This window comes from Oncorhynchus gorbuscha, linkage group LG08 (genome assembly GCF_021184085.1).
Source record: "Oncorhynchus gorbuscha isolate QuinsamMale2020 ecotype Even-year linkage group LG08, OgorEven_v1.0, whole genome shotgun sequence".
Taxonomy (NCBI): Eukaryota; Metazoa; Chordata; class Actinopteri; order Salmoniformes; family Salmonidae; genus Oncorhynchus; species Oncorhynchus gorbuscha.
Genome location: NC_060180.1, coordinates 47,596,885 through 47,622,168, shown reverse-complemented (window position 1 = coordinate 47,622,168; position 25,284 = coordinate 47,596,885). Strand labels below are relative to the sequence as shown.

General features: G+C 42.7%; 1 protein-coding gene across 4 annotated transcripts in view; it reads left to right on the top strand.

Moving 5' to 3' along the window:
- Positions 1 to 25,284, top strand: part of LOC124041748 (arf-GAP with GTPase, ANK repeat and PH domain-containing protein 3-like) — a 238,369-nt gene that overhangs the window by 141,339 nt on the left and 71,746 nt on the right. For all 4 annotated transcript variants that reach the window (XM_046359704.1, XM_046359707.1, XM_046359702.1 and 1 more), the window contains exons 10-11: positions 6,035 to 6,139; positions 14,240 to 14,411. In XM_046359704.1, the coding sequence (XP_046215660.1) occupies positions 6,035 to 6,139; positions 14,240 to 14,411 (277 nt within the window). The remainder of the gene's footprint in view (positions 1 to 6,034; positions 6,140 to 14,239; positions 14,412 to 25,284) is intronic.

Below are 25,284 nucleotides of genomic sequence, written 5' to 3'. Positions count from 1 at the left end.
CTGCTTTACTTGATTGCCCTGACGTCTGCAGAGTGAGTGAGATGCACACACTGTCAGTCCACCAATTGTGCTTACAGTTTGCCCCAGGGTTTTCCAAGGTGACTTTTCTACCTAACCCCACCTTTATGACTAAGGTCGGCAATACTTATAATTGCCTCATCGAGAGCTTTTGGCTTTCCACCCGCCGCTCTTCTCTTCTACATAGGAGGAGCGTCTCCACCGTTTGTGTCCAGTTTCGTGCTTTCTTTGCACATTTACTTGGATAGAACAAGAGCATTACGAAAGAGCGATCAATTCTTTGTGTCCTGGGCACCTCCCTGCAAGGCTAGGCTCCTCTCATCAACGACTATCCCATTGGATAGCGGAGGCTATTATACTGGGTTATGATCGCAAAGGTTTTACAGCCCCTAGAGGGCCTGAGGACTCATTCCACCAGAGGTATCGCTATCTCTTGTGCGCTGTTCAAAGGCATTTCTGTACAAGAGATTTATGATGCGGCATGTTGGGCCATTCTGCATATATTTTTTCAGTTTTACTAACTGAATTTCACTGCTCCTTCTCTGGCACATACACAGTCCTCAGTGTCAGAGCCTCTTGAGGGGTGAATGCAGCCTTAGCTTCGGAGAGTCTGTCTGCTATACGGGAGTTGGCTGTATCCCATAGTGAGACATTGAAACTAGTATTTGAAAGAGAACTCAAGGTTACTTGCGTAAGCCCGGTTTGCTGAGAACATGAGTGAGATGCAGCACCGCATTTCCCTGCTCGCAAGGAAGAGAGACATGCATGAGAGTAACCAGATGGTGGGGCGAGTGCACATGGCTCCTTTTAAAGAGGGAGGGGCTCAGCTCATTCGCCACTCGACATGTCTGATTCCGGCATATGTGTGCGATTGGTTCTTCCATAGTGAGACGTCTCACTCATATTCTCAGAGAACTGGCATTACGCAATTAACCTTGAGTGATGTTTTGCCCAATAGGAACTGAATGGTGAATGATGACTGGAGTAATTTTCTTTGTAAATGAGTATATTAGATGTTTCTGAACTCTTCTTATAAATAATCCTGATAATGCCATGATTTAAGAAAAATCATGAATGAATCATGAATAAGGATGAGTGAGAATGTTAGAGGCTACAACAAAACATGCTAACCTCTTACCATTACCAATTGGGGAGGTTAGCATTTTTCAGGGTTATGAACTTTGTCCCTCTGTAACTTTCATCATTCACTACTTATTGATGATTATTCACAATCATGGTAGCATCCACGCTTACGTAGAAGTGTTCAAAAACGTCTTCTATTTTCACTTACAATAAAAGTGACCAAATTTACACAGTACATTATTCACCATTCACTTCCTGTTAGGCAAAACACAACCAAAACAAGCTGTAAATGCATCCAACAAGTATTTTGAGTCACAAGCTTGATGTAGTCATTGTGTGCAAGGAATATGGGACCAAATACTAAACTTTTTACTACTTTAATACACTATGAGTGAATTGGTTCAAATACTTATTCAAATGGGGCGGACTAGGAACACAAAGTGCTTTCATTTATAAACGTTAGAGCAGATATGAATGAAAATACCATAGGAATTAGAATACTACATTTAATTGTAATTTAATAGGATCTCAATGGAAAATATCCCAAATAAAAGTTGAAATTCTGTACTGTTGCATATGCAACATTTGATCTCAAATTCAAAATGCTGGAGTATAGATATTTTTGCTTCACTGTCCAAACACATACAGAGGGGAGTGTATTTAAAAATGTATGTATATTTTAAAAAGTTTTGGCATACTATTCCTGATCTGGCAAGTGTGTTTATGTGAGTGTTGAGGAAATGTTTGCTTTGTGGGTGGGCTGAATCATACAACTTTACAACCACCAGATGGCGACGTGATACCACATTACAAATGAAAGAAACCATTAAAGATTGTAATCATTAGAAACCCATTGCAAGTAGTGCTGTCTGAACCCCGAGGGTTCTTAGAATGAAAGGAAAAGGAACATCAGAAGGAGAATTTCCCTGCAAAGTATCAAGACATACAGATCACAATCTTTAGATTACTTACTTTCTGGACGTGTAGCTGTCAGGTTGGATGGGTTTGAAGATTTAGACTCACTATTAGCCTTGAGAATTTGTAATATATTCTGTGATCATATTGCAGTGCGTAGGTGTCTCATATTGACAAGGTATAATTTTCAGCATTAGAGATTGTGGCTTGTAATTTTGTTGAAGGCAGTATTTGTTACATCCATCCCATTGTATTTTATTTGACCTTCTAATGTTATTAGACAAATACTCACTTTGTTGTCTTTTCATTTCCCAAGAAAATGTAAGCTTCTAAATCACTATATTTTCCTCGTTCCCCAGAAATCAATTTCCCGGAAACAACTTTGAGTAATTATAATATTCCTATAAAACACTGAAAACTGTCGAGACCAGTGTAAAGATCACAAGCTTGTCTGTGTAACCAAGCTCCAAATATAGTTTTAATAGTCTTTGAATATGCGCTCCAGTCACCTTTTCGCCTCATTGATCACCTGGTTTTGATCACCTGGTTTTACTTAAATGTGTCTTCGCATTTAACCCAACCCCTCTGAATCAGAAAGGTGCCGGGGGTCTGCCTTAATCGACATCCACGTCTTCAGTGCCCGGGGAATAGTGGGTTAACAGCCTTGCTTAGGAGCAGATCGACAGATTTTTGTTTTTGCCTTGTCAGCTCGGGGATACGATCCAGCAGCCTGGCCCAACGCTCTAACCACTAGGCTACCTGCCGCCACAGGAGCAATTAGGGTTAAGTGTTTCTCAAAGGTACATCGACTTTATATTTTGGATATTGTTTTTCAACAGGAAAACTTAAGAAATAGAGTCTTTTAGTATACATTTTCCTTTCAAATTAAGCTAAATAGCCTGTATGAAGTACAGTGGAATCAAACATCACACTGAGTTGGCGTAATTTGTCTAAGAACCAGGATGAGGAGTGATTGACACATTGATTACTATTCTCTCCTGATTATATGAGGGCTTTCAGCAAGGGTTAGTATCCTAATCCTAGCAGTATCCTTCTTACCCGGGAATTACGGGAACGATCAAAGTATACACTTAGTTTTTAAACGTGGTGGGCCAAGCATTCCCTGCTGGTCAGGACACTTGTCCACATTTCTGTACAATTAGAATGAATACAAGTATACGGTGACAGATGAAACGCATAGTAGAAATGGCCAAATAAATCAAATCAGCCAGGAAACATTGCCAAACAAGCCAAATATAATGTTTACAAACTTTTTATTGAGTCTCATTTGATCCCAATCAGAATGGAACTGTAATGACCAGTGCAATTCCCTCCATATCATTGACCAGGTTTAAGTCATGATTAAGGGGATAAGACCAGCAGGGCCAGGTGAGAGGGAGGTCAGTTGACAGAGATCTTAAAGACCCCCCAAACATACTTACTGTGAGCTCTGCCATTCATTCTACCCATATGATAATGGCCTGAAGTAGGGCCTCTTCCCTTGGTAGGTATCATAGCAACCTACAATAAGACGATAAGATAAGACCTGGCCAGCTCTCGTCCCATGATCTACCCAGGAGTGGTGGGTGGGTGTGGGCTATTAGGAGTAGCTTATGGCCTGCCCTGGCCAGTCAATAGCACAATACGGAAAATCAACGTGCCAATGTGAGCTTAATTACCCCTATTGGGCAAATTATACACTGCTCCCCACTCCACCTCCTCCCTCAATCCACTGACCCTGAGCCCCCTCCTATCTGTAAATAGTTTAAATAAAGGCAACAACACACTCACTGCCGTGGAGCTGTCAACACTTGTTTTTTTTTTATTCTGGCCTTCGCTCTCTTCTCTCTATTTTCCCCTTTCCCAAACCCCTCTTCTCTTCCTCCTTTTCTCCTCCAGCTTGGCTGTCACAAAGGCCCGGGCTATCACTCAGCCACTGTGGCAGGATGCAGCTGATTTTTTTCCAGTAGCGTGACAATGGAAAGGGAAGACGCTATCTCCTCTGTGTAGATATGGCAATTATCTGGACACGGAGAGTGCGTTTGGCGATTGGCCGGCCTCCTTTGTCACAAAGCCTGAACATGGTGATCATGGTTGAGTGTGAAGTCAGAGAGAGCGGGAGGGAAGGAAGGAGAGACATGCGGTGAAACGCAATTTATTTTTAATTTTTTAAGTATTCACGACATGCGTCCATTGACTCTATTTCGGTCATGATAAAATAACACTATAGTTGCTGTAAGTGATCAAATTATTCTTTAACATAAATGTGAATTATAACTCAATTATTCTAATTGTTTTAAATGGGAAGATCAATGAAATAAAATATATTAGAGGATAAAACAATTTTATTCTGCTTTTGTTTCTGACAGTCAGATGAATTAAGCGGATGTATAAAGTACCTACATTGGACTACTTCTCAGTATTAGTATTGATCTTTTCAAACCAGTGATGAATTTATGTTGGTCCACTGATTGCATGTATAGATTTATGGCTTGGCTCAATAAGGACAGGAGATGTATAACATTATTTGTGTGTAAAAACATGCATTACACCGTCGCCAGAAGCCTTGTGACGGGACCATTTACTTCATGTGATCATAAAGCCATTACATTGTGTTTACAGTTCTTTTATTGACCAAATCATGGAGAAAAGAGTCTGTGCACGCTTTGATCAATTTTAGTCATTTCGTATACCAAGCTTTCGGGTCACAAAGACCAAATCATGAACAGTATGTATATGTATGTGTTTCGCACATGAGAATACAAATACGTTTCTAAAAGCCGTCTTTGAAATATCCCTAATAACAGCAGTATGTCTTTGTTAAAATGGCAAAACAGGTATTGGGTAGTGGTTCTCAAACTTCAAGAAAAGGCCATCACACAAAGTGATGATCAGAGGCCTGCTAGGGCCCTCCAGTAGGGGGGTTATGGATGTTGTTCAGCAGGGTATAGGGGTCCTCTCCTTGGGCATACAGAGGCTGTCCTGGGGCCCCAGCATGAGTAGGTCAGGGCCAGATCAAGGCAGGGGCCAGGATTAGGATGATTGTCGGCCCCCAGCCTGGTGCCTGGGTCAACTAGGGTCAGCTCCTGATGTGTTAATTAGAATTATACAGCTCTGCAGGACGGCCCAGCCTAGGACAATATCGGAGGGTGAGATTACCGTATTTAACACACACACACACACACACACACACACACACACACACACACACACACACACACACACACACACACACACACACACACACACACACACACACACACACACACACACACACACACACACATACACACACAGAGGAAAAACACACATACACACTCACACATATATACACACACACACAACCCTGACTGTAAAAGCACAAACACTCCCCTGGTAATTCCCTAATTAAGCGTGCCCCTCCCCTGGTCCGTACCCCCAGAAAACCCTCACAGCCCCACAGAGCCCAGTGTTTGGCCAACTCCTGCAGAGGAACTGCCATTGTTTACCCTGGATTGTCCAAGCAGATAAGGCCAACCATCTGAGGAGTTAAGAGGCTCCAGAAGATAATGGTGGTGGTGGAATACAGGAGAGGGGCTAAGTCAGGCCTTTGAAGAGGGGGAGATCACACATCCTAATCCCTCGATGGAGAGGTCCTCCAAAGTTCAACTGGTCAGGACATAGGGATGAATGCATACAGGGGCAAATTGGATTGTCTCTGCTCATGTTGACTGTAAGAGTGTAGTTTGCAGTAGGACAGGACCAATTATGAAGGTTCAAGTGACCGCTGTTGAGTTGCGTTGACTATGAGGTTGTAGTGACCAATGAGAATCACAAGTTAAAAGGTTGTACTCGCATACTTACTCACATACATACAAGCAACCTGCTCCTGTAAAATTACCCCTCTGGTCAGATCTATGGATAGAGCAAGTGTTCTCATTGTCATCCCAAGTTTGTTGCAGTATATGTTTTAGTCCACTGTGTTTAGCTGGAGGAAGACATTTTCTGACCCTTTATTCTCCTCTTCTCTCTCCTCCAGGGCATCCTTCTGAAGAGAAGTGGGAAGTCCCTGAATAAGGAGTGGAAGAAGAAATACGTCACTCTTTGTGACAACGGCCTCCTCACCTACCACCCAAGTTTACATGTGAGTATCCAGACATTTGGTGTAGTTCCGTTTGCAGTGGACCGCTATGCAGGGAATAGAGAAACGACTACATGCGTGCTGGTCCCTCACAAAAAGTTGAAATGAACGATTTAACGTACATTCATCAACAAGGTTTCCAGAGAGACATAAAAGCTAGCAGAGATCTTCCACCCTCTGATTATAAGATCTCCATCTTAGATGACTGTTATCAGTGACGGCCCATGGAACAAGGGGTGTCTGCCCTCTTGTTCTAGTGGTCCAAGTCTAAGATGTTGGTTGCTCCTGTGGGAGACCCGGGTTCATATCCCGCGTTTACACCCGGTCCTGGAGTTATGGTAATGGAGACATACATGGCGCTAGCTGCTACTGCTGGGGTTCTGCTGTGCGCCTGCCACGCCCGGGCCGCCACGCTAGCTTGTATTTATAATGGCGCTCGCCGCTGTGCGTGGCGCTTGTTGGAAGCTGAGGGACCTGCCACATCCGTCTCTGTCAAGAGTCCCGCTGGGCCACTAATACCTCTTAAACACTCCGCTGCAGCCTGCCGGCAGACAGCTCAGTCAGGACCCCCCCCATAGCATGACACGGCTGCCTCATGCCCTGCTTGTCCCGGTCTACAGACCTCTAACCCCTCCCACTCCCACTCATGAGTTCTCGCCTTTGCATTTAATCCTTAAGAGTCTATTGACGCATAACAACATAATAAAAAAATATCCCCATCAAAAAATCTGTCAGTTTAAGCTAGAGAGAGATCAGGTTTTTGGCATGGACTTCGTCTCAATCCACCGCATTCGCATCAGTGAGATACCGAGCTACAGCGGTCTTCTCACGAAAACGGTTATAACGTCCAAACCGTTTCAGCTACTAACTATTATGACCACTCTATGGAAAGGGGAGACTGAGGAGCACGGACGAGTTCCAAGTGTCACGGGACTCGTCTGAAGGTAACCCATACAAACGGATGGAAGTATTTTTGTGTCAACAAAAAATAAGGGGTTAAATATGTCTCCAAAAAACATATTTTCCTGAGATTTCTTACACTACACTTACATAAAAACATTTTAGAACACCTGCTCACTGCTCATTCAAGGGTTTTTCTTTTATTTTTTACTATTTTCTACATTGTAGAATAATAATAAAGTCATCAAAACTATGAAATAACACATCCGGAATCATGTAGTAACCAAAAAAAGTGTTGAATGAAAATATATTTTATTTTTGAGATTCTTCAAATAGCCACCCTTTGCCTTGATGACAGCGTCACACACTCTTGGCATTCTCTCAACCAGCTTCCTGAGGTAGTCACCTGGAATGCATTTAAACTAAAAGGTGTGCCTTAAAAGTTCGTGTGTGGAATTTCTTTCCTTCTTAATGTGTTTGAGCCAGTCAGTTGTGTTGTGACAAGGTAGGGTACAGAAGGTACAGAAGATAGCCCTATTTGGCAAAAGTCCAAGTCCATATTATGGCAAATAATAAGCAAAGAGAAACAACAATCAAATAAGCAAAGATAAACAACAGTCTATCATTACTTTAAGACATGAAGGTCAGTCAATAAGGGACAGTTCAATAACTTTTAAAGTTTCTTCAAGTGCAGTTGCAAAACCATCAAGCGCTAGCTAACTGGCTCTCATGAGGACCGCCACAGGAATGGAAGACCCAGAGTTATCTCTGCTGCAGAGGATAAGTTCATTGAGATTTACCAGTCTCAGAAATTGCAGCCCCAGTAAATTCTTCACAGAGTTCAAGTAACAGACACATCTCAGAATCAACTGTTCAGAGGACACTGTGTGAATCAGGCCTTCATGGTTGAATTGCTGCAAAGTAACCGCTACTAAAGGACACCAATAAGAAGAAGAGACTTGCTTGGGCCAAGAAACACGAGCATTGGACATTAGACAGGTGGAAATGTGTTCTTTGGTCTGGAATCCAAATTGGAGATTTTTGGTTTCAACTGCCTTGTCTTTGTGAGACGTGGTGTGGGTGAACAGATGATCACGTGTGTATTTCCCAACGTGAAGCATGGAGGAGGAGGTGTGACGGGGGTGCTTTGCTGGTGACACTGTCAATGATTTATTTAGAATTCAAGGCACATTTAACCAGCATGGCTACCATAGCATTCTGCAGCGATACGCCATCCCATCTGGTTTGGGATTAGTCCCACTATAATTTGTTTTTCAACAGGACTATGACCCAACACACCTCCAGGCTGTGTATGGGCTGTTTTACCAAGAAGGAGAGTGATGGAGTGCTGAATCAGATGACCTGGCCTCCACAATCCCCCGACCTCAACCAAATTGAGGTGGTTTGGGATGAGTCGGACCGCAGAGTGAAAGAAAAGCAGACAACAAGTGCTCAGCATATGTGGGAGCTCCTTCAGTACTGTTGGAAAAGTATTCCAGGTGAAGCTGGTTGAGAGAATGCCAAGAGTGTGCAAAGCTGTCATCAAGGCAATGGGTGGCTATTTGAAGAATCTCAATATAAAATATATTTTGATTTGTTTAACACTTTTTTTGGTTACTACATGATTCCGTATGTGTTATTTCATTGTTGTGCTGTCTTCATTATTCTACAATGTATAAAACCCTTATATGAGGGTTTTGAGTAGGTGTTCTAAAGTTTTTGACCGGTAGTGTATATCTCCTAGATATAAGACAGACACTTCCAAACCCTATTCCTGGTGATTTATTTTTGGGCTGTCTTTTTTTGCCGTTTATGAATGTGTCATTGAATGCGTTCCTATGGGCTATAGTAGTAAATACCAAATTCAATATTTTATCAAATAACCCCAAACAATCTAATTCAAATAGCGAAATGATCCATTGTATGACCATTTTAAAACAATTCCATATGTTAGAATATGTTTCGTGAAAGTTGGAGAAGTATTTGTGCACATTAACTCCAGATTTGTTTGACCTTAGAGTCCAATTTGAAATAGTATAATGTTTATTAGCAAGATCATAGATTAACACTTCTCAGCAAAATACATTCATACCTGAAAAAGCATTGTCATTTGCTTCTAAACAGCTTCTACCCTCAAGCCATCAAAGTGCTACCCAGACTATTTGCGTTGCCCCCCCTCTCTCTCTTTTACACTGCTGCTACTCTCTGTTGTTATTATCTATTCATAGGTAACTCTACCTACATGTACATATTACCTCAAATACCCAAATTAAGCGGTACCTCCGCACATTGACTGTTATAGTCTCGCTTTTATTTTATTTTACTGCTGTTCTTTAATTACTTGTTACTTTTATTTCTTATTCTTGTTTATTTTATTTTGTAACTGCTTTGTTGATTAGGGGCCTCGTGAGTACGCATTTCACTGTAAGGTCTACACCTGTTGTATTCGGCGCATGAGACTAGTACAATATGATTGCATGATATTCTTCTCGTGAGATGATAATGTATTAATTTAGTACCCATTGTTAGCAGAGCAATGTAGCATTACAGTGATGTACAGGTAATTGACAAAATAGGGAGTTGGGCCACAACAAGCCGCCAGAACAGTTTCAATGCACCTTGGCGTAGATTCTACACATGTCTGGAACTCTATTGGAGGGATGCGACGCCATTCTTGCACTAGAGATGTTGTGTTGTACTGATGGTGGTGGAAAACGCTGTCTCAGGCGCCACTCCAGAATCTCCCATGTGTTCAATTGGGTCGAGATCTGGTGACTGAAACACACAGACGCATACACACACACACATACACTTTAAACCCCCTCTGCTCCTTTGAGACCCCTCATTGAAAGTCACTGAGATCTCTTCTATCATGGTAGCCAAAATAATGAACAACTGGGCATTTTTATAATTAACTTGGAGCCATACCTGTGTGGAAGTACCTGTTTTCAATATAATTTGTGTTCCTCATTTACTCAAGTGTTTTCTTTATTTTGGAATTTACCCGTATGTAATTGACTAGTTAGCAGCTCTGTAGATCTAGATCATTATAGGTCGTAGGTCACCGGAGGAATGTCTATAAGCTCTGTCTGGAGTGTCTGTCTGCTATCTTACTGTGCAGAGGTGAGGCAGAGCAGGAACTGCTGTTACATTACTAGACACCTGTTTATTCCCATTCTGAGCAACCAAGCAGACAGAGGGGGAGGGAGAGAAGGGGAGAGAAGGAGAGATAGAGACAGCGGGTGTTATAGAGACAGAGCGACAGAGGGTGTAATAGAGACAGAGGGTGTTATAGAGACAGAGGGCGTTATAGAGACAGAGGGCGTTATAGAGACAGAGGGCGTTATAGAGACAGAGGGCGTTATAGAGACAGAGGGCGTTATAGAGACAGAGGGCGTTATAGAGACAGAGGGCGTTAGAGACAGAGGGCGTTAGAGAGACAGAGGGCGTTAGAGAGACAGAGGGCGTTAGAGAGACAGAGGGCGTTAGAGAGACAGAGGGCGTTAGAGAGACAGGGTGTTATCGAGAGAGAGAGACAAGGGGTGTCAGAGAGACAGAGGGTGTTATAGAGACAGAGGGTGTTATAGAGACAGAGGGTGTTAGAGAGACAGAGGGCGTTAGAGAGACAGAGGGCGTTAGAGAGACAGAGGGCATGAGAGAGACAGAGAGAGGGCGTTAGAGAGACAGAGGGTGTTATCGAGCGAGAGAGACAAGGGGTGTCATAGAGACAGAGGGTGTCATAGAGACAGAGGGTGTTATAGAGACAGAGGGTGTTATAGAGACAGAGGGTGTTATAGAGACAGGGGGTGTTATCGAGACAGAGGGTGTTATCGAGACAGGGGGTGTTATCGAGACAGGGGGTCTTATCGAGACAGAGGATCGAGACAGAGGGTGTTATCGAGACAGAGGGTGTTATCGAGACAGAGGGTGTTATCGAGACAGAGGGTGTTATAGAGAGACAGAGGGTGTTGTAGAGAGAGAGAGAGAGAGAGAGAGAGAGAGAGAGAGAGAGAGAGAGAGAGAGAGGGTGTTGTAAAGAGACAGAGAGAGTGTTGTAAAGAGAGAGAGGGAGGGTGTTGTAAAGAGAGAGAGAGAGGGTGTTGTAAAGAGACAGAGGAGTGTTGTAAAGAGAGAGAGAGAGAGAGGGTGTTGTAAAGAGACAGAGGGTGTTGTAAAGAGAGAGAGAGAGAGAGGGTGTTGTAGAGACAGAGGGTTGTAAAGAGAGAGAGAGGGGTGTTGTAAAGAGAGAGAGATAGAGAAAGAGAGAGATAGATAGAGGGTGTTGTAAAGAGAGAGATAGAGGGTGTTTTAAAGAGAGAGAGAGAGAGAGAGACAGAGGGTGTTATAGAGACAGAGGGTTGTTATAGAAAAAGAGAGAGAGAGGGTGTTGTAAAGAGAGAGACAGAGGGTGTTGTAAGAGAGAGACAGAGGGTGTTGAGAGAGAGAGAGACAGAGGGTGTTGTAAAGAGAGAGGTGTTGTAAAGAGAGAGATAGGGGTGTTGTAAAGAGAGAGAGGGTGTTGTAAAGAGACAGGGTGTTGTAAAGGGTGTTATGTTGTAAAGAGACAGAGGGTGTTAAAGAGAGAGAGAGACAGAGGGTGTTGTAAAGAGACAGAGGGTGTTATAGACAGAGGGTGTTATAGAGACAGAGGGTGTTATGTTATGGAGAGAGAGAGACAGAGGGTGTTATGGAGAGAGAGAGAGACAGAGGGTGTTATGGAGAGAGAGAGAGATAGAGTAAAGAGAGAGAGAGAGAGGGTGTTGTAAAGAGAGAGTGAGGGTGTTGTAAAGAGAGAGAGAGAGAGAGGGTGTTGTAAAGAGAGAGAGAGATAGATAGGGTGTTGTAAAGAGAGAGATAGAGGGTGTTTTAAAGAGACAGAGAGAGATAGAAAGAGAGAGAGATAGAGAAAGAGGGTGTTGTAAAGAGAGAGAGAGGGTGTTGTAAAGAAGAGAGAGAGAAAGAGAGAGGGTGTTGTAAAGAGAGAGAGAGGGTGTTGTAAAGAGAGAGAGAGATAGAGGGTGTTGTAAAGAGAGAGAGAGGGTGTTGTAAAGAGAGAGAGAGATAGAGGGTGTTGTAAAGAGAGAGAGAGAGAGAGAGGGTGTTGTAAAGAGAGAGAGAGAGATAGAGGGTGTTGTAAAGAGAGAGAGAGAGGGTGTTGTAAAGAGAGAGAGAGATAGATAGAGGGTGTTGTAAAGAGAGAGATAGAGGGTGTTTTAAAGAGAGAGAGAGAGATAGAGGGTGTTTTAAAGAGAGAGAGAGATAGAGGGTGTTGTAAAGAGAGAGAGATATAGGGTGTTGTAGAGAGAGAGAGAGAGAGAGGGTGTTGTAAAGAGAGAGACAGAGGGTGTTGAGAGAGACAGAGGGTGTTGTAAAGAGAGAGACAGAGATAGAGGGTGTTGTAAAGAGAGAGAGGGTGTTGTAAAGAGAGAGAGAGACAGAGGGTGTTGTAAAGAGAGAGATAGAGGGTGTTGTAAAGAGAGAGAGAGAAAGAGGGTGTTGTAAAGAGAGAGAGAGAGAGAGAGAGAGAGGGTGTTGTAAAGAGAGAGAGAGATAGAGGGTGTTGTAAAGAGAGAGATAGAGGGTGTTTTAAAGAGAGAGAGAGATAGAGGGTGTTGTAAAGAGAGAGAGAGAGGGTGTTGTAAAGAGAGAGAGAGAGGGTGTTGTAAAGAGAGAGAGAGAGAGGGTGTTGTAAAGAGAGAGAGAGAGGGTGTTGAGAGAGACAGAGGGTGTTGTAAAGAGAGAGACAGAGAGAGAGGGTGTTGTAAAGAGAGAGAGACAGAGGGTGTTGTAAAGAGAGATAAGGGTGTTGTAAAGAGAGAGAGGGGTGTTGAAAGAGAGAGAGAGGGTGTTGTAAAGAGGTGTTGTAAAGAGAGAGAGAGGGTGTTGTAAAGAGAGAGAGGTGTTGTAAAGAGAGAGAGAGAGACAGAGGGTGTTGTAAAGAGAGAGAGAGAGGGTGTTGTAAAGAGAGAGAGAGAGACAGAAGGTGTTGTAAAGAGAGAGAGAGAGAGAGACAGAGGGTGTTGTAAAGAGAGAGAGAGAGACAGAGGGTGTTGTAAAGAGAGAGAGAGAGACAGAGGGTGTTGTAAAGAGAGAGAGAGAGAGATAGAGAGAGAGAGAGGGTGTTATAGAGAGAGACAGAGGGTGTTATAGAGAGAGAGAGGGTGTTAGAGAGAGAGAGAGAGAGAGAGAGAGAGAGGGTGTTATGGAGAGAGAGAGACAGAGGGTGTTATGGAGAGAGAGAGACAGAGGGTGTTATGGAGAGAGAGAGACAGAGGGTGTTATGGAGAGAGAGAGACAGAGGGTGTTATGGAGAGAGAGAGACAGAGGGTGTTATGGAGAGAGAGAGACAGAGGGTGTTATGGAGAGAGAGAGTGGGTTGGGAGCGAGAGCAACCGGGAAAGAGAGAAGGTGGGTAGGAGAGCGAGACATGGAACGAGAGCGCGAGGATCCCTTTAATTTCGCAGTCAGCCAAGCCATCCACACAATCACCTTCTGTTAATTCTATCTGCTACATCAATTAAATTGTTTATAGAAACTAATTGAATGTGGCTTAATCACACATCTTAATAGCTTTGCACGCTTCGATCTGGCTGTTAATTCCAGCAATAAAATGAAATGAGAATGAGGAGCGCTAGCTGGCTGGGTAATTAGAGAAGAGGCAGGGGAAGAGATGAGTGCTTTATGGCACTGTGATAAAGGAAAGGAGAGAGATTTAGAGATGATGGGGGGAAGGGGGGTGCACCCAGTAACCCAGTAAAAGGCCGAGCAGAGCGCAGAGTTCTCCTCATTGATATCTGCTGATATCAATGAGTTTCACCTTGGCTTTCCTTCATCATCCACTTGGGATGGTGATGTTGTTTTAAATCGAAATCAAATGACCAGATTGAAAGAGAATGACTGTTTGCGTTCATTAGTCTACTCATTAAGCCTCTAAAAGCCAACTAGCTTGTGAGGCAGCATGAGCACAGGTGATACCTAATGTTCTGAAACTTCTCTTAGCTGTCCATCAGTCGCTTTTGGTACTTTTTTATTTTGCTTTGAAGTGGATGAAAGATATATGTTACATCATAAAACAAGAGTGAAAAGTTATTTCTTGTCAGCTAATGGGGGCAGTTGGCGTTCTCTTTTTTTTGAATGAAATATCCACGTTTTAGAGTAATGACATTGACTCTGTGTGTTTTTTGTGATGCTTGTGTGTTCCAGGACTACATGCAGAATGTGCACGGGAAAGAGATTGACCTTTTGAGGACCACGGTCAAGGTGCCAGGGAAACGACCACCCAGAGCAGTCACCACTATCGCCCCCACCGCCAGCCCCAAGACAAACGGGCTGACCAAGGACCGCAGCACCCTGCAGCTGGGCGTAGTCACCACAGGTAAGAGGGAATGCCTAGTCACCACACTGTGGGTCCATTCTAGACCTCTGTACCAGATATGGGTCAAAACATATGTCAAGCTAGCTTTGATTTAGATTACATGTTATAATAGAACAAATAAAAGAATCACAAAAGCTTGAAGCACACCTCAAATACTTTGAAGACAAATGTACACTATATATGCAAAAGTATGTGGACACCCCTTCAAATTAGTGCATTCATATGTGGACACCCTTTCCTGACAGATGTATAAAACCGAGCAATCAGCCATGCAATCTCCATAGACAAATATTGGCATTCAAATGGCGTTACTGAAGAGCTCAGTGACTTTCAACGATGGCATCTTTCCAACAAGTCAGTTCATCAAATTTCTGCCCTGCTAGAGCTGCCCCGGTCAACTGTAAGTACTGTTATTGTGAAATGGAAATGTCTAAGAGCAACAACGGGTCAGCCAAGAAGTGGTAGGCCACACAAGCTCACAGAACAGGACCACCAAGTGCTGAAGTGGGTAGCGTGTAAAAATCGTCTGTCCTCGGGTTGCAACACTCACTACCGAGTTCTAAACTGCCTCTGGAAGCAACGCTAGAGCAAGAATTGTTCATCGGGAGCTTCATGAAATAGGTTTCTATTGCCGAGCAGCCGCACACAAGCCTAAGATCACCATTCCCAATTCCAAGTGTTGGCTGAAGTGGCGTAAAGCTCGCCTCCACTGGAGCAGTGGAAACGCTTTCTCGGGAGTGATGACTCACGCTTCACAATCTGTCAGTCCGACAGACTAATCTGGGTTTGGTGGATGCCAGGAGAATGCTGTAAAGTTTGGTGGAAGAGGAATAATGGTCTGGGGCTGTTTAGGCCCCTTAGTTCCAGTGAAAATCTTAACGCTACAGCATACAATGACATTCTAGACTATTCTGTGCTTCCAACTTTGTGGCAACAGTTTAGGGAAGGCCCTTTCCTGTTTCAGCATGACAATGCCCCTGTGCACAAAATGAGGCCTATACAAAAATGGTTTGTCAAGGTTGGTTTGGAAGGACTTTGCTGGCCTGCACAAAGCCATGACCTCAACCCTATCAAACAACCTTTGGGATGAATTGGAACGCCGACTGCGAGCCAGGCCTAATCGGCCAACATCAGTGCCCGACCTCACTAATGCTCTTGTGGCTAAATAGAAGTAAGTCCCCGCAGCAATGTTCCAGCATCTAGTGGAAAATCTTCCCAGAAGAGTGGAGGCTGTTGTAGTACCAAAGGGGGGACCAACTCCATATTAATGCCTATGATTTTGGAATGAGATGTTCGACGAGCAGGTGTCCATATACTTTTGCGCATGTAGTGCATTTTGGACAAACTGAGAAGGTAGAAGTTCCCCACTAATGACAGATATTCCTCCTAACGGTTATGGCCAGGTTTGGGATTAAGGTCATCTGATTTTAGGTTTGCGGTTATAGGAACAACTTCTACCTCGAGTCAAACCGCAACCAAGCACGGTGAACAACCACCGACCAAGTCATTTGCAGGATATCAACTGAATAGCTTAAGCTAAGCAACCTGATGCCCAGTCCAACTGTATGTTAAGCCTCTATCGACTTCATGTCCAGTCCAACAGACAATCAATAGAGCTTCTTCAATGGACTGAAAGAGACACCAGGGACACTAAAGTATTCAGAGGAGGGGTTTCACATGAATAGAATTCACTGCCCAGAGGACAAAGTATGCTCCTAATAGGTGGATTTAGTATGCAATAAAGTATGCTCCTAATAGGTGGATTTAGGTATGTAATATGTATTTTGTTGCTGTAATTGTGTGAAAGCTCTTTAGATTATGGTACAATGTCATAAAATGAGTCCCTACAAGCCAATTGTCTCAATATATGATTTTTCATTATGCAGATCAGCCAGCACAATATAAAAACAATGATAGGATTACTGAAGGAGTGCTTGTGAGGCTGTTAGATTCTACCTTCAATTACTAAATAGGGAATTGATGAATGAGATCCCCGTTAAATATAATTAATTTGTTTATAATAATTCATTTCAAAGAGAAAATAAGATTTATCCATTGAGGGACATTTTATTTTGTCCAGATGTAATAAGTTTGCTGTGACCTAAATTCCATCAGCCAAGTTTGTATGTAATGTCACAGGAACAATTATCAGGTTGGGGCTTGACTTGCGTGTCCTGCCAATACCAATGCCTTCCTTCCAGTCCACACGGGGCCTATAAATAGACTTAGCTGACCGGTTGGATGGCTGTCTACGAGGGTGCCTGCTCTGCTCTACTCTGCTCTGGCAGCTAGGCCCAGAGAGGCGAAGAGAAGCCAGTGATTCTATTTAGGGGTTAGGATTAAGAGTAATTAATACTAATTAGCAGAGTGGTCCCCAGAGGGGGGATGGACAGGGGGGAGGGTAACGAGGGCGTCCTCTATCGGCCGAGGAGTGGGGTCCATGTTACCTCCTGCCATGGCTGTAGCTAATTGGAGTGTGCAGTAGTGGAAAAGACAGACCAGACAGCAGAGAACACTTGTGGCCCAGCCCTTTCTTATTTTGTTGGGTCCTGGCCAGGATTTGAACATCAGGACCCCACTGGACCACATGAATTAGTCAAATGGTAGAGAAGATATAGGAGTTTACAGAGTGAAGGATAGGGGGTGGAGGTCAGGAGTTAACCTTCAGGATAAAAGTAGAGGAGAAAAGAGCAGAGGTGTCCCGTATCTGTCGGAGGGAGAGGAGAGTTAGGGAGAGGAGAGATAGGGAGAGATAGGAGAGGAGAGATAGGGAGAGGAGAGAGGGAGAGGAGAGATAGGGAGAGGAGAGAAGAGAGTTAGGGAGAGGAGAGATAGGGAGAGGAGTGGTTCTGGGGGCCGGAAAGAGGAAAACCACAGAAAATGATTTTGTCTTTTATAATGAATTCTTATTTTTCTCTGACAATTTTACTGTATTTGCACGGGTATATACACCCCCACATGTTGCCCTCAGAACAGCCTCATTTCGTCAGGGCATGGACTCCACAGGGATACTGGCCCATGTTGACTCCAATGCTTCCCACAGTTGTGTCAAGTTGTGTGGATGTCTTTTGGGTGGTGGACCATCCTTGATACACACGGGAAACTATTGAGCGTGAAAAATCCAGCAGCGTTGCAGTTCTTGACACACTCAAACCGGTGCGCCTGGCACTTACTACCATACTCCGTTCAAAAGCACTTAAATATTTTGTCTTGCTCGTTCACCCTCTGAATGGCACACATACACAATCCATGTCTCAATTGTCTCTAGGCTTAAAAATCCTTCTTTAACTGGTATCCTCCCCTTCATCTACACTGATTGACGTGAATTTAGCTTTTCATAGCTTTCACCTGGATTCACCTGGTCAGCCTATGTCATGGAAAGATGTTTTGTCCACTCAGTGTAGTTTCACTCTGCTGTAAATACAGAGCTAGTAAAGGATATCTTTGTGACACCCCATTCTAGAGGTTCATTTTTTTTTGCATCCGGGAGGGGAACAATACGAGACGATTTGCGTTAATCTCCACTTAGGGGAGAAAGGTTACAAATCACGGCAGGTCTTCTCCCGTTTGGAGCACCCTCTCCTCTCCTGGTGCGATCGGCGTGAGTTTGATTTCATTAGGCATGCAATTGATGAAGGGAACAAAGGGGTAATTTGTCATTCATGGCGTCTGAATCGCAACCCTGTCTTTGCCTTTGGTAATTCATTCACTTCCATGGATCTAAAGACCTTTTATAATCACAGGGGGTGGAGGGAGGAAGGGAGGGAGGGAGATGGGAGATGGAGAGAAAGAGAGTAAATGAATGAACCCATGTGTCTATGAGTGAAAGAGTGTGCAAGCTTAATTCCTTTTCCTCTCTCTGAGTGTTCAGCGGAACCGTTTTAAATATGATCCTCTCCGTTAATACGCATCCAATGGTGTCACCCACGACAGATGCATTGTATCAAAGTATTAATGAGGCCCATCAGTTTTAATCAATCCTATGGGCGGCAGAGATGTACTGTCTGTGGGGAAGGCGCAGGGAGGGGGTGGTGTGTGCCTGTGTTTCGCTCGCGGTACAACTCCTTCCTTATACATTGTAAACCACTCTTCCTCTTGCTCTGGGCCACACATACATACAGTCCAACTAGTGGGCACGGACTGACCACCACCACAACCATGCCTCTGTCTCACTGGCCACCAGCCCGATGCGGGTGTGGAGGCTGGGGCTGGCCCCTAATGGTTCCTAAAGAGGATGAGGCTGGTTGTGGAGGGGAGGATAGTTAGATGACAGGGCTGAGCCATAAAGGGGGGTGGTGGTGGTGGTGGCGGGTGGGCGGTCAGACAGGCGGTGTTAGTGAGCAGTGATAGTGATGATAGTGGTGGTGGATTGCACGGCCACAGCCGTTGATGATGTGCTGCTTTTCTCCTTCCTTTCCTCCCTCCCTCCCTCCTTCGGTCCCCCACATTAGCATTAATGCCTCGTTATCCTTCTACTTGTACATAATGGCAACAACTCCCCGGTTGGGTCAGGCCTCGGCGTCACGACTCATCAGCCCTCTGAGGGCATGCATGGTCGCGCCGGCCCAAAGAGAAATGAGAGTCAAGACGACATTACCGCTACCGCCGCTCTGTAGCTACTCGCTAATCCATCGCTTCTACTTAGCTAACAGCCACAGCAAGAGCCAGCCCTGCTGCTGCTACTCTTATTCAGCATGGAAACCACTCCTTTTCTCTCTCTCCTACACACTTATATTTGTGAAACGAACATGTCAAATGAACATATTTCTATAATTGTTTTAAATGCCGGTATAGGCCTACATGATCGCTGTCGTGTTTTTGGACATTTCTATGAACTTTCAGGTGTTTACTAGCAATCTTATGCTGCTTTCACATAGAATTGATGGTATTTTGCCTGTAAAAAAAGGGCAATGTTTATATGACCCCCTTTACAAACAGGTCCATTTTTTACTTCATTCTTGACCGCATTCTCTTTTTATACCTCCCGTGCGCATGCCGGCGAATAGTGGTTGTTGTGGTGTGCCGTCTATATTAGTAAATCCATTATTCATTAATTTATGCAGGTCCTAAGAAATATTCTAAAACTAATAAAATGTATTTTCAAATAGAATGGCATATTTTGAGTTGAAATTATGTTACGTCCAAATGAATTCAATCAATAGTTAATTATTTTGTTCATTAACCCTTTGATACGTACCACCAAACGGGTTTGATCATTCTGCAGTGGTCCTTGCAGCTTACGCTCAAACCACTGTGATTAGAGCGCTTATTTAGAACATCCGGTGCTAGAGCTAGCCACACCGTTTTTTTCACAGAAACATGTTGCACAAACACAGTCCTTACAAAGTTATGTCCTGAATGTGACCAGTTTATTTTTGGATGCAATGTTCAGACATACATAGAAGTAGAGACAGCATAACACAATCATCCGAACCGGAGAATGTAGGCTACATTAGTCCTAGCGCTAACTGAGGAAAGATTGACATAACACAAGCAGTCATATTTAGCTAACTCTCGGCTGACAGAAACCACAATATGAATGATCTAACAGCAATTACTATGTACAATTGATCACATCATGGGTGAGCTCACCATTGCTTGAAATAATTGAGTAAAACACTTTTAAAAAATCTAAAGTAATCTGATTATGAGTCGTTCCTGCGCACCACCATGTTTGTTTTTTCGCGTCAACCAAAGATAAGAAGTGGAGACTAGATGAGTTTGGTCTGTTTGCAGTATGCATGTTGAAGGGGGTCTGTCGTCTACGATCATTCACTTCTGCAAGTTTACTCCGGAACCATTCCTTCACCTCATTATAACATCTTTGGTCTGACAGATGTTTACGTGACACCCATAATTCATTGTATAATGTCAACAAACATGGCGCCACACATAGCTGGCAAATAGCTAAGCATTAGCTCATCATAATTTACACACATTCATAGGTGTCCATTACAATCAGAATGCATTATTTGTCACCAGTACTTGAAAACATGTGAATAAAACTGTAAATACATGATGCTACATAAATACATACATACTGTATGCTACAGTAGACACAACAACAAAATACAGGAAATAAGGCACTTACTTTGATAGGAACGCACACATGTTCAAAGTTATTATTTGAAAGTAAAAAAAGAATGAAGGCAATGTGAGTATCAGACAGAAAATGTGCTACGAGGAAAACATTTGTGCAAGACTGCGCAAATGTCTGCATACTTGATCTGCGGAAACACTGGGGAAGTGCTTTGGCTCTCCTCAAAGAGAGAAGTTTGTCCTGCTCAGTAAAACTTAAATTGTCCGCAACAGTGAAATGGGCTACTTCTATGTGAATTAATGAGGAGGTGGAACACAACTCAATTCCAACTGTTAGAAAATAAAACTTGAAATTGACAAGTTGAAACAGCCTATAGATTAATAGCAGACAGCACTGTCCTGTTACGTAACAATCACATTTTGGAACAGTGAGTGCATTCTGACATCAGTGCATAAACCAACTCACGCTGGGGCGACCGTTAGAGATATTTGGAACTCACGCCTGAAAAGGTTTAAACAGACAAGACACACTTACCCCGATCACAGTCAACACACATATATTTTGAAGTAAGAATGTAATGGAATATAACAGAATAAAATACACATTTATTTTCCCACAAAACTTGTGTCATGGGAACGTGTGGTATCACTGTCACCCCTTCGGGTTTTTGGAGTTGCCTATACTCGATCAAGCAAAAATAATAGTCCTACACTTGATTTGGGCTACAATATTGCCAGCTAAATGTTTCTGGTTAATGATAGATGAGCAAACAAAATGTGTAATAGATGAGCTATACCACCTCCACTTATTTCCCCAGCCAGAAACCAGTTAACAAAACCGCTATACAGAGGGTGATTCAGTGAAACAAAATCACATTGATGGAGACCAGTCAGTAAAGTTACAGGCTTTTGTTCGGGAGTAGGCCTAGTCTACTAAATAATCCACTTGGTAAACTACATAACATGCTATCAAAATGCTGTAATAAATTAGCCAACCAGACAAGATGATCACAAGCAGCACTCACCTCAACTTAGCTAACCGTAGCCTAATACAAACTGCTTCAGTGAAAACAAAAATCTGACATTGATAGATTTATCAAGACGAGACCACACGCTTCTCTCAAAGCAGCACGATGGCGTGCTGTCCTAATCAAAACGGTGCTGAAACTCATCTAGGTGACCACAGGTGGGTAGGCTATTGCTTCAAATTTATTTCAAAGATTGGATGACTTTGGGAGGTTCAGTAAGCAACAATTTGATACATGCCTTCAAATGCATTAGCCTACTTTATTCCAATATTTTCGTCATTCTGTGATATTTATTCCCACAGTAATTATTTTTGGATGCATCCAATTATGGTTAAGAAAACAGTACATGCTTATTGGGGTTCTATGCAAAAATATGTGAGAAGTGGCATGCCTTGCAAAATGTAGAACTGGCAGGAGGATGGTTACTGGCGCTGCTTAGCAACCATGAAGAGATTAAGAGCGTAGAGCGTGCCAGTGCCGTCTCAGCAAAATGATTGCTTGGTCGTTAGGCAGAAATACAAGTTTAGGCTTTGATACCAGCAGTACCTTTGACATGTAAGGAAAAGGCGGGAAAAAGTAGGTGGTATGGTGAAGTTCACAGTTGCAAATGAGAACTTGTTCTCAACTTACCTGATTACATAAAGGTGAAATAAAATTTAAAAACAAGTTGGCAGAAAAACATATTGGTATGAAAGGGATATGTCTCTTATAAATTATCACAGGAATTACAATTATGATTTTATTTTGTCGCCAAAGTTTTCCCCAAAAACTTTTTCAGGAGTTTATTTTTGTAATGGCAGTATTTCTACAGTACAGTGCCTTCAGAAATTAGTCATATTCATTGTGTTAGAGCATGAATTCAAAATGGATAAAAAAATCTACTCACAATCTACCCATCTACACACAATACCACATACAGTGGGGCAAAAAAGTATTTAGTCAGCCACCAATTGTGCAAGTTCTCCCACTTAAAAAGATGAGAGGCCTGTAAATTCCACTTCAACTATGACAGACAAAATGAGGGGGAAAAATCCAGAAAATCACATTGTATGATTTTTAATGAATTTATTTGCAAAATATGGTGGACAATAAGTATTTGGTCACCTACAAACAAGCAAGATTTCTGGCTCTCACAGACCTGTAACTTATTCTTTAAGAGGCTCCTCTGTCCTCCACTCGTTACCTGTATTAATGGCACCTGTTTGAACTTGTTATTCAGTATAAAAGACACATGTTTACAACCTCAAACAGTCACACTCCAAACTCCACTATGGCCAAGACCAAAGAGCTGTCTAAGGACACCAGAAACAAAATTGTAGACCTGCACCAGGCTGGGAAGACTGAATCTGCAATAGGTAAGCAAGTTGGTTTGAAGAAATCAACTGTGGGAGCAATTATTAGGAAATGGAAGACATACAAGACCACTGATAATCTCCCTCGATCTGGGGCTCCACGCATGATCTCAACCCCAGAAAATCCCAGAACCACACGGGGGGACCTAGTGAATGACCTGCAGAGAGCTGGGACCAAAGTAACAAAGCCTACCATCAGTAACACACTACGCCGCCAGGGACTCAAATCCTGCAGTGCCAGACGTGTCCCCCTGCTTAAGCCAGTACATGTCCAGGCCCGTCTGAAGTTTGCAAGAGAGCATTTGGATGATCCAGAAGAAGATTGGGAGAATGTCATATGGTCAGATGAAACCAAAATAAACCTTTTTGGTAAAAACTCAACTTGTTGTGTTTGGAGGACAAAGAATGCTGAGTTGCATCCAAAGAACACCATACCTACTGTGAAGCATGGGGGTGGAAACATGCTTTGGGGCTGTTTTTCTGCAAAGGGACCAGGACGACTGATCCGGTAAAGGAAAGAATGAATGGGGCCATGTATCGTGAGATTTTGAGTGAAAACCTCCTTCCATCAGCAAGAGCATTGAAGATGAAACGTGGCTGGGTCTTTCAGCATGACAATGATCCCAAACACACCGCCCGGGCAACGAAGGAGTGGCTTCGTAAGAAGCATTTCAAGGTCTTGGAGTGGCCTAGCCAGTCTCCAGATCTCAACCCCATAGAAGATCTTTGGAGGGAGTTGAAAGTCCGTGTTGCCCAGCATCAGCCCCAAAACATCACTGCTCTAAAGGAGATCTGCATGGAGGGATGGGCCAAAATACCAGCAACAGTGTGTGAGAACCTTGTGAAGACTTACAGAAAACGTTTGACCTCTGTCATTGTCAACAAAGAGTATATAACAAAGTATTGAGATAAACTTTTGTTATTGACCAAATACTTATTTTCCACCATACTTTGCAAATAAATACATTAAAAATCCTACAATGTGATTTTCTGGATTATTTTTTCTCATTTTGTCTGTCATAGTTGAAGTGTACCAATGATGAAAATTACAGGCCTCTCTCATCTTTTTAAGTGGGTGAACTTGCACAATTGGTGGCTGACTAAATACTTTTTTGCCCCACTGTAATAACAAGGTGAAGACATGTTTTTATAAATATTTGCAAATGTATTGAAAATGAAATACAGGAAGATCTCATTTACATAAGTAGTCACACCCCTGAGTCAATACTTTGTAGAAGCTTCTTTGGCAGTGATTACAGCAGTGAGTTTTTTTGGATAAGTCTCTAAGAGCTTTGCAAACCTGGATTGTACAATATTTGCCCATTTTTATTATTTTTCAAATTCATCTAGCTCTGTCAAGCTCAAGTTGATTGTTAATGATTGCTAGACAACCATTTAAGTCTTGCCATAGATGTTGAAGCTTATTTAAGTCAAAATTGTAACTAGGCCACTCAGGAACATTCAATGTCGTCTTGGTAAACAACTCCACCGTAGATTTAGCCTTGAGTTTTAGGTTACTGTCCTGTTGCGAGGTGAATTTGTCTCCCAGTGTCTGTTGGCAAGCTGACTGAACCAGGTTTTCCTCTAGCATTTTGCCTGTAGGCTTATATATAGCTGTATTTGGATAATTTTTTTATCCCCAAAAATTCTCTAGTCTTTGCCGATGACAAGCATACACATAACATGATGCAGCCACTAACATGCTTGAAAATATGGAGACTGGTACTCAGTTATGTACTATGTTTGGGGCAAGTCCAACACAACTCTTTGTATTCAGGACAAAAAGTTCAGTTTTTTGCCACATTCTTTTCAGTATTACTTAATATTTTTATTCTGTACAAGCTTCCTTATTTTCACTCTGCCATTTAGGTTGGTATTGTGGAGTAGCTATAATGTTGTTGATCCATCCTCAGTTTTCTCATATCACAATCATTCAACTCTTAACTGTTTGAAATCTCCAGCAACTGAGTTAGGCAGGATGCCTGTATCTTTGTAGTGACTGGGTGTATTGATACACCATCCAAAGTGTAATTAATAACTTCAGCATGCTTAAAGGGATATTCAGCTTCTGTTATATTTTTACACTTCTACCAATTGGTGTCTTTCTTTGAGAGGCTTTGAAAAACCTCCCTGGTCTTTTTGGTTGAATCTGTGCATGAAATTCAATACTTGATTGAGGGGCTTGCCATAACAAAGGGGTTGAATATTTACTGAATCAAGACATTTCAGCTTTAAATGTTTTATTAATTTAATGAAAATGAGATAAACAATATTCCACCTTGACATGATGGGGTATTGTGTGTAGATCAGTGACACAAAATCTCAATTGAATCCATTTTAAATTCAGGTTGTAACACAACAGAATTGTTGGAAAAGTCAAGGGGTGTGAATTCTTTCGGAAGGCAATGTACCTTGTGTAAATTCCGCCTATATAAATAGCCAGTTGACTAGCTT